Raw genomic sequence first — 10,319 nt, 5'->3', positions numbered from 1 at the left:
AAACAAGTTTACCATTGCCATGATCAGGATTATATCGTTGATGATCTTAAACTTTTTTGTCTGAGCCATCCAGAGAGACAGGTTGGATGCTGTTAAATCCTTATTTGTAACTTCGTAGATCTTCGAGTGTGTAAAGACTAGGCGAGAACACCAAGTTAACAATATCTGGATAAGTTACACCGGGCAATAGTCTGACATCTGATAAAACTGCTTCAAACATTTCATATGGATTTTCATCGCTAATTTAAAAAATTACATCCTACATTTTTCTTTCACTTCATTGACAACCAGCTTTATTTAGTGTGTAGACGCGATGTTAAGTCAATTTTTGCGGGAGGGTCTTGATTCACTTCCTCGAAACAAGCCTAAATGCTTTCCATTCCCCCCCAGGCGTCCTTGATGTTGGTGAGGGGCTCTTGATTTAGGGAATTGGATCTGTGCTCCAGTTCCCCGAATTAAGCCTGAATGCCTTCCACATCCCCCCCCAGGCGCTGTATAATCCTCCGGGTTTAGCGCTTCCCCCTTGATTATAATAATAATAATAATCCCCCCAGGCGTTCTATGAGCCCTGCTGGCTTAGCGCTTCCACCACTTTACAATAGAAATGTCTAAATAATTCACTAATTTATTTGGTAAAGTGCAGCGCTGTATAGCCCTTGTGGTTTAGCGCTTCTTTTTGATTATAATAATAATAATATTTGGTAAAGTACACACATTATTTTGTTTAGAAATCGTAACTAGCATAACCTTTGAGCCGCCCAGTAACAAGGGAAACTGACTTAGGAAATCAGTTTTTTTTTATATATATAATAAGAGCAGTCTGGATTTATATACACCCAGAGTTCACTTTGATTATTGTTTTTGGGATAAAAGTGTTTTGATGTGTACAGGTAAATAAAGCAACTAACGACCCTCATACAGTAGATAGGCTTTCAACCTAACAAACTAATCCCCAGATGTCGCCAGGAATCAAGTGTCGGTGAGTGAAGTTAGTCAGCCAGGGGCAGTTACCAGTCCTTAATATTTTATGTGTCCGTCACTCAGTCAACCAGCGGATGTTGTGAGTAATAGAAGTGTGTATTTGTTGTGTTTTGTGGGTGCGTTGTTGTTATATTGTGATAATCTGGAGTAAAGAAAATACTGATCCTGAAGCAGTGTCCAACACAACGGAAAGAAGTAGGTAAAAAAAAGTGTCATTTGTAATTTCCACTTAGTGCATTCCCTTCCATGGCACTTATTATTATTGGATAATATGAAGATCCGGTATTTTTGAGAAATCAGGCATTATCTTCTGTATTAAAATGCAAGCATGTTGTGGAAAATTGCATTTAGCTGAATGTATCATTATATACATAACAGTAAATGAACAAAGATAATTATTATTTATCAGTTAGACAAGTAGGAATTTGGGACACCTAAGTCGCAAAAAATGTCCCCCTTCGATACCTACCACTGTCATAACCACAAGTTGCTTTGGACCTATTAATTAAATGAAATATACATACACCAGGAATACTGGTAAATATATAAATTTGTGGATTATATTAAAAAATGATTATATATAAATTCACATATACATAGAAGGAAAATATATCTTAATATCACTCGCCAATTTGATTGGATATTATGTTGTATCATACTCAGAAAAACCTCACTTAACTAAATTTATGAAAACACTGGCCAGAATTATACACAAATCTAGAGAGCTTATCTGAGGTTCCTGGAGCTGTCTTGTCCAGTCGTCTGATATCTCAAGTTATGCAGGAATGCATGTCCAACAATTTCGCCTCCTATTTGAGAGGTGTCAATCCAATTTTAACCTCTAGAGCACGAAAAATTCTTCCCATTACAACGTTTCTAATACAAATTCAAAACCCAAGATGGAGAGTCCCGTCTGCGCAGACACAGGCTTTCCGTTTTCTATGACATTATTAAATACAGTATGATACCTGGAGATACCTGGAGAGAGTTCCGGGGGTCAACGCCCCCGCGGCCCGGTCTGTGACCAGGCCTCCTTAGGTCAGTGTCCCAGGATGCGACCCACACCAGTCGACTAACACCCAGGTACCCATTTTACCATTTTACTGATGGGGAACATAGACAACAGGTTGAAAGAAACAAGTCCAATGTTTCTACTCTGGCTGGGAATCGAACCCAGGCCCTCGCCGTGTGAAGCGAGAGCGTTAACCACCAGGCCACCATAAATACTGTATTTCCGGAAAATATATACAGTATTTTCCACACATTTACTAGTGGTTTATTGTGCATTTTTTTTTTTGGGGGGGGGGGGGTTAATATGAAAAATACATTTTGGGACGTGCAGCACGTCAGGGCCAGTTTATACTTGGTATTGACACTCTTGGCCAATTACATTGAACGTCCACAAAGACTAATCGAATGTAAAAGGCCACTAATCCCGTATCTACCGCTAGCGGAGCAAAGTCATTTTTAAGGTTTTCGTTATGTTACGTTTCTCACATCTGTACAACATAATGTCCATTACAAAAGCAACCAGCATTGGACGTTTTTAGGAATCGGTTATGGTCAAACTTTCATAACTCCCTCATATTACAGCCTACGGTACTGGTGGGGATTGAGCTCGCGGCAAGTGAGTCGTAAAACTCCAGGCCAGCGCGAAAAACACCGGAGTTTTACGACTCGCATTCCGCGAGTTCAGTCCCCACTAGGGCGGTGGTTTGTTTATAGTCATGACAACGATTTAGTGAGTCATTATCGGATCTTCATAATTGCTCCGTAGGGGCATAGTACATAGTATCTGGGGAATGGCAGGTAATCAGGTTTAATCTAAAAGGGGAATGTATGCATTTTCATCTTGGATCAAGTCTAGCATATGTCTTGTGATGTTTGAATTCCCCATTCTTTCTTAAATATAATATAGACTAGTGTTATCGCATTATTTTGCTTCGCTACCAAAGGTGTTGGGCAATATTCAGGGAGTTAATTTTTCAAAATTTTGTACGGACATTTTTAAGCTTTTATATACATACTCGGTTTAGCATAATAGATAAAATACGGATAATGTAAAAATATGTTAAAGTTTGTTATAGGTTTTAGCTGAAATTTCATTACAATTTGTATATACGTATTTATATTGTGGTTGATAAATTAGACACATGTGCAACTCTTGGGTATCTTTATTGAGGAAACGTTTCGCCACACAGTGGCTTCATCAGTCCATACATAGGAGAAACTTGAACAGGAGGAGAATGAGGTAATCAGTCCCTCAACCTTGAGTCGATGTGTTCAGTCCATCAATCTTGAGTAGAATACGGCAGATGAGCGGAGAAGCAGCTTATAAACCGTATGGCAGGAGAGGTGTAGCAGTCATAGGTAGTGTCACATTTGTTCAATGTGGAAGTAGGTTGTGCCCAAGAATTAGGCAAGCGAAGAATTCCTAAGTATTAAGATCCCAAGAAGTTGCAGTGTCTGACAGATTTGTAGATGAATGGTTCAGAGAACCTACTTCCACATTGAACAAATGTGACACTACCTATGACTGCTACACCTCTCCTGCCATACGGTTTATAAGCTGCTTCTCCGCTCATCTGCCGTATTCTACTCAAGATTGATGGACTGAACACATCGACTCAAGGTTGAGGGACTGATTACCTCATTCTCCTCCTGTTCAAGTTTCTCCTATGTATGGACTGATGAAGCCACTGTGTGGCGAAACGTTTCCTCAATAAAGATACCCAAGAGTTGCACATGTGTCTAATTTATCAACATGTCGGTTCTCTGAACCATTCATCTATATTGTGGTTGTTAAATAATTGATTGATATGTTTATTTAGTTCCTTGTGGGTAACAAGTTACATTAGCATCCATGACCATCATAATTCTAAGCTGTCATAAGAAGCCCTTATATTAATTCCTGTGATCTCAAAATGTTCATATATTAAATCATGCTTAGCGTGATCTGGAGTATACCTGGAACATGTTCCAGGGGTGAACGCCTCCGCGGCCCGGTCTATGACCAGGCCTCGTGGTGGATCACGACCTGATCATCCAGGCTGTTACTGCTGGCAGCACGTAAACCAACGTATGAACCACAGCCCGACTGGTCAGGTACAGACTTTAGGTGTCTGTCCAGATCCCTTTTGAATACAGGTAGGGGTCTGTTGGTAATTCTCCTTATGTCTGCTGGGAAGCAGTTGAACAGTCTTGGGCCTCTGACACTGTATTCTCTTTGGGTACTCATGGCACCCCTACTTTTCACTGGGGGTATCTTGCACCGCTTGCCGATTCTTCTATAAGTAACAGAAGTCCAAAAGTTACTTTACAGCTCTATACATCACTAGTGAAGCCTCATTTGGATTATGCCTCTGTTTTGGTCTCCTTACTACAGGATGGATATAGATTCATTGGAGAACATAGAGAAGAATGACTAAAATGGTTTACTGTATAAGGAATCTCCCGTATGAAGATAGAGCCTTGAATCTTCACTCTCTGGAGAAACGTAGAAAGAAGGGAGATATCATCGAAGTGTATAAGTGGATGATGGGCATAAACAAAGGTGATATTAATAAAGTACTGAGGATGTCGAACCAGCTAAGAACAAGAAATAACGTATTTAAGTTAGATAAATTTAGATTTAGAAAGGACATAAGTAAATACTGGTTTTCGAACATAGTTGCGGATGCGTGGAATAATCTTCCAAGTAGGTTGATTGAGGCTAGGACCTTGGGTGGTTGGACAAATATGTGACTGGGAGGGGCTGGGTTTGATTGGTGTCGTGGGTACGGGAGTAAATTCTTGGGTAGCTTTGGGTAGTTGTGGTTTTGATAAGGACCTGCCTTGTATGAGCCAGTAGGCCTTCTGCAGTGCTCCTCCATTTTCATGTTTTGCTCTTGTAGGGAGTGATTTCAGTGTGCAGATTTGGGACTAGTCCCTTTAGGATTTTTCCAAGTAAAAGAAAAATAAGCATCGATAATATGTAAGCGTTTTGGATGAAAGAAATTTACATTAAACTTAAGGAACTGGGAGAGTATCCGTTAGCTTGATGTATAGTGTAAACATGATCATTATTGTTACTGATGGTCAGATGTTATACCTGTTACCTCGGTTGCTGTCATTTTGACCCGATTAATTACTGCTTTTAATTTCCAGAGTTGGTGAACTGGCAGAAATTTTAGGTTATTTTTCAAGTATATGGAAGCGAAAATGACCCTCAAAACGTTGGATATTAAACCGTTGTTGCAGTTTAAGGTTATTGTTATACCTGTCGTAGAATAGACCAGATAAGGAAGATTTTATATTAATGTATCTGAACTGGTGGACGAGTTTTAATATAACTAGTCTATGGGTTGAATATTGGCAATCTAATTTGTTTTTGTATCGTGATAAATGAATACTAAAGTTAAAAATGGAAATTTCAGTCGCATCCCTCGTGCCAGCTGGTGCTTTCGTAATGTAGTCATTTTTTCTTTATATTTACGAATGCCATTATTTAACCTTCATTGTTCCACAAGCACTTGTAGCAGTATGGGACTCCAGAGTTTGGAAACTAGGTGTGGGGAAGCTATGGTTAAAGCTTTCACATTGTGTTTACATAATTGTTAATATTTTTAGCCTCTCCGTGCTAGTATACAACATTATTTATATGTAAAAAAATATAGTACACAAAAATTACAATGGATGATATAGCCTTTTCACTGTGAGACCATCAACACAGGCTTCAGTATCATGCTTTGTAGGTCACTTAGTGAACGACGAGTAGAAGGCTTTTTTTTTTTTTCATGATCCAGAAAAACTAAGTAGCGTGGTATGTGTTATTTGGAGTCCTTGTACTGTAGGATCCCACCCACATCTAGATAAACAGAGGCAAAAGATGTAGAGATTTGCCCAAGGATTGAACCCAGATCCTTTTGTTAACTAGACACTGGGCCACCGGGCCACCAGGCCCGGTGGCCTGGTGGCTAAAGCTCCCGCTTCACACACGGAGGGCCCGGGTTCGATTCCCGGCGGGTGGAAACATTTCGACACGTTTCCTTACACCTGTTGTCCTGTTCACCTAGCAGCAAATAGGTACCCGGGTGTTAGTCGACTGGTGTGGGTCGCATCCTGGGGGACAAGATTAAGGACCCCAATGGAAATAAGTTAGACAGTCCTCGATGACGCACTGACTTTCTTGGGTTATCCTGGGTGGCTAACCCTCCGGGGTTAAAAATCCGAACGAAATCTTATCTTATTCAAAATTCTCTTAAATGTATTACTTTATGATTAATAATATACATTGGATAATATTAATCCCAAGGGGCTTGGTGTTTAGAAAAAAAGTTACTTTCAGCTAATATACCTTTAGACATCTTCAGTATTGCTAGAGTTCCTTCAGCAGTACGAGTCAAGTTTATGGGCTCCCGGTACCGTTGCTATAACCAGAGACCTGAAATTTTGAAGATGAATGAGTATTGTTACATAATAGAACTGTAATGCTTAGATACCTGATCGTGTTAGGACTCTTCAACGGGGCTATCTTGATGCGGATGAAGAGCTCTTAAGCAAAGGAATTGGAGTTACATTCGCTCTCCTTGGATCAAAACCGATTTCCCCCCATTCCAAAATAGCTTTATGACCCCTACAGATTTAGTGTTTCCACTTTAATATAGTATTAAGAGTCTTGAACTTTTAGACTGACAGTGGATATGGTATTAGAATAAGTTTATTACGCGTTAACCAACTCTTCAGCATTTCTTTCCTTGCGGATATAATGATTATAGCAAAACAAGCAATAATAATTTCAATAATCTAACCCAGAGGAAGCAGAAACCTAGGTATCTCATCGGCTGCGTTAAGGACTGTACATATTTTTAGCTGAAAATGTGTAATATATATATATATTTATATATATATATTTATATATTTATATATATATTTATATATTTATATATATATTTATATATTTATATATATATTTATATATTTATATATATATTTATATATTTATATATATATTTATATATTTATATATATATTTATATATATATTTATATATATATTTATATATATATTTATATATATATATATATATATATTTATACATATATTTATATATATATATATATATTATATATATATTATATATATATATATATATATTATATATATATTATATATATATATATATATATATATATATATATATATATTTATATATATATATATATATTTATATATATATATATATATATTTATATATATATATATATATTTATATATATATATATATATATATATATATATTTATATATGGAGTCGTAGGCTTGTAAGAGTGGCTGCTGGTGTGGGCACTGTGTGAATAGGAATACCTCCCCCACTTGTATCATGGATTTGTATCATTATACTCTTAAACTGAATAGAAATTTGGTAGTGTAATGGGTTCATCTCTCAAGAAGAGTCAAAGTAAATATTTTTTTACTATAGTCTAAAAAAAAATGGAGCACCTAAAACTAAATTAAGGTTAGGTAAGATACCAGCCATACTGGCTTAGCAGGCTGATAGGCTTAGGTTCCGTTGTAGTTGAGGAGGCTGTGTTAATTTGAAATTGTTTAAATTACTTCCCCATAATCGTACCCAATTACCTCCGGGAAACAGTAGTTAACGGGCCCACAAAATGAGGTTAGTGAAATATAATCGTAGATATACTTAAACGGTTACTAGCATGATACAATTTATTTAATCTTAGAATGTATTAAATATGAATAAGAATTTAATTTAGGTATTCGTGGGGAGCGTTAAACCCGTTGGAGGAACGGGAGGCATTTAGGTTTGATCGAAGGAAGGCTAGGACAGGTTCAATCATGGGGAGCGCTAAACCCTTTGGGGGTCATATAGCATCTAAATTAATAATTTAAAATTAAGAGTGGGTTAAACTGTGTGATCTGCCTCATTGTTGTTAAATGCAAGTTGTATAGCCACAAATAATTATGTTAGTAGTAGCGTTTATTAGTTTACTGATTGGAAATAAAGGCTGGATTGTTTTTATCCTAACCAGGTAACATGCCAACTTAGTAAATCTTATTTTATTTTTTTTGCACTGTTCAATTGATGGGTTATTGCATCAGGTCATTTGAAGGCCCAGCCACCTTTCAGGTATTGTTCCGCCCCGCCCCATAGATGACACCCACAACAGTCCATAGATTGCTAATGGTAGGTTACACGAATGCATAGGTGGAAATGATAGAAATAGGACCTGCCTGGCATGGGCCTACTGCAGTAGTCTCCTATTCTTACTATATATTCTTATTTAATTTTGTCTAATTGTGAACTTTAAAACTTTGATCCTTGCATTTAGATCAGACTGAGACGTTAAAAACAATGAATTTACCACTGTACCATCGATCTACTGTACTATGTTCGTGTAAGTCAGAATGGGTTGGTGTGAAAAAAAATATGCCTACCATGAGACAGTAGGCCTATTGTGGTTCTGCTGTTTGACAGTTATTTAAATAATTTTACAGAAAAAGTAGAGAATAAAGTGTGGATTTTATTCGGCACCTGCATGCTTTTGTATTTATATATTTTTGAAGGATGATAATCGTTTCCGGACACCATTAAGATAACTCCCCCAACCAATGTACTCTGACATTAAAGCTTCCTTTTCCTTTCCATTGTGAATAATGATTAAATGTTTGTATTTATACTCTGAGTAATTCTTGTATGGATGGCATGTTCCTACTATATATTGTACAACTTTTTTTTTTTAGCTCGGTTTAAAGCTGTTTTAATATTGGATATCATTTTTATGTCGGGTACAGGATAAAGTTAGTTAATTGTAGGCCAATTATTTTGTCACCTTGTCTTTCGAATCTGTGTTGAGACTGTTCAAGATATCAATTGTTTGATAAATAAATTCTTAGTGATGGCTAAGGGATAGGTACAGCCAGAGTGAAAACTGCTACTCGGTGTACGTCTTGTATTAATAGCCTTCTGGTTCAAAAATTTGCCCCAGTGAGGTCAGACTTTTATACGGTTTTAAAAGTTCTGAAATGGTATGACAGACTTGACTGATTTCAGATATGAGTTTGTACAGTTCTCTAGTTTGTCTAGAAGATGTATTGGGGATGGGATGCAGAGGAATATAGGGCGTAAGCCATAAAAAAAATGTGGTTAATACTTCATGTGTGAGTGAATTTGTACTTACATTTTTTTACAATTATTATATCTTCCCATTTTTTCCTCTTAATTGTTCATTCTTAATTGTCCAAGTAATTTAGTGTAAGGAGTGGTGGAAGCTCGATCATGCGTCCTTTAATCGAGGTCCAGTCTCCACATTCACCCAGGATGATTGCCCTAGTCTTTAGCAGCGTTTCCAATTTCTGCTGCAGATTACCAGTGTAACCTTAGCTCGAGTTTACGTTATCATGCAACATGGTTCCCTCGACACTGGGTCGCCTTACAGTGGTGGCCCAATTTGATTCGAGTGCCTAAATACCCAATAACCCATTTTTTTTTTACCTAAATAGCAGGAAAATTTTCTTGCGTTAATTTACCTCTGATTTTAATTTATAACTTTGGTTTAGAAAAACACAAGCAAACATTAGGACATATTTATTAGAAAACGTTTCGGTCCTGGGACCTTGATCACTTCTAACATACAGAGGTAGAAAGACAGTATATATAGGGAGAGAGTGAGGTGTGAGTGACATGGTGACCAAGGTTTATAGTAACTAATGACTTTAAAGAAATAGATATGGGTTGGACTGTGACCAAAAGGAATTTAAACAGTTTGGATTACGAGTATATATGTAATAGGACAGTACATTAGTCGTACATTAGTCACCGTAGCATAACTTTGTATTGATAGCACATTAGTAAAATACCTTTGTGTATTGGCATCTGCGAATTAATATTTCAAAACACTGAATGAGCAAACGGTTCTAGTCATTTGTGAATCATATATTTGTGTAACTTTGAATGTTGCCTCCTTGCCACATTGTTCCTGTGCAGTGATTATAAGTTTGACATCGTTTTACTGTTATAACCCTTTATGTTAAAGACGTTTTATTTTCAATTTACCCAACAAATTTACAAATTATGGAACACACGATATGAACACATGGCAAGCCAGTCCTTAAATTAGCAGACGAATGTTCTAACCACTGTATCATGCCAGCCTGATAAGCAGATTTTTACAAAATGGCTGTGGCAATGTTTTGGGGTTCTTAGTGAAGGTCGGATGGAGGAATAAAACACACAAGGGTACAATTTCGGTTTAATGGTAGCGTGAATTTGCCCTTGTGATTAGCAGCCTTGCCTCAGTAAACTGCCGAGAGCAGGCAGCCGCAGGGTATTGGAATGTT

General features: G+C 37.2%; 1 protein-coding gene across 1 annotated transcript in view; it reads left to right on the top strand.

Moving 5' to 3' along the window:
- The first annotated feature begins 947 nt into the window (after positions 1 to 947).
- Positions 948 to 10,319, top strand: part of LOC128706246 (probable G-protein coupled receptor Mth-like 11) — a 137,951-nt gene continuing 128,579 nt past the window's right edge. Inside the window, exon 1 of the mRNA XM_070102512.1 lies at positions 948 to 1,060. Coding sequence (XP_069958613.1) covers positions 1,028 to 1,060 — 33 coding nt within the window. The 5' untranslated portion in view covers positions 948 to 1,027. The remainder of the gene's footprint in view (positions 1,061 to 10,319) is intronic.

This window comes from Cherax quadricarinatus, chromosome 82 (assembly GCF_038502225.1).
Source record: "Cherax quadricarinatus isolate ZL_2023a chromosome 82, ASM3850222v1, whole genome shotgun sequence".
Lineage (NCBI taxonomy): Eukaryota > Metazoa > Arthropoda > Malacostraca > Decapoda > Parastacidae > Cherax > Cherax quadricarinatus.
This window is presented reverse-complemented; position numbering and strand designations above follow the sequence as displayed.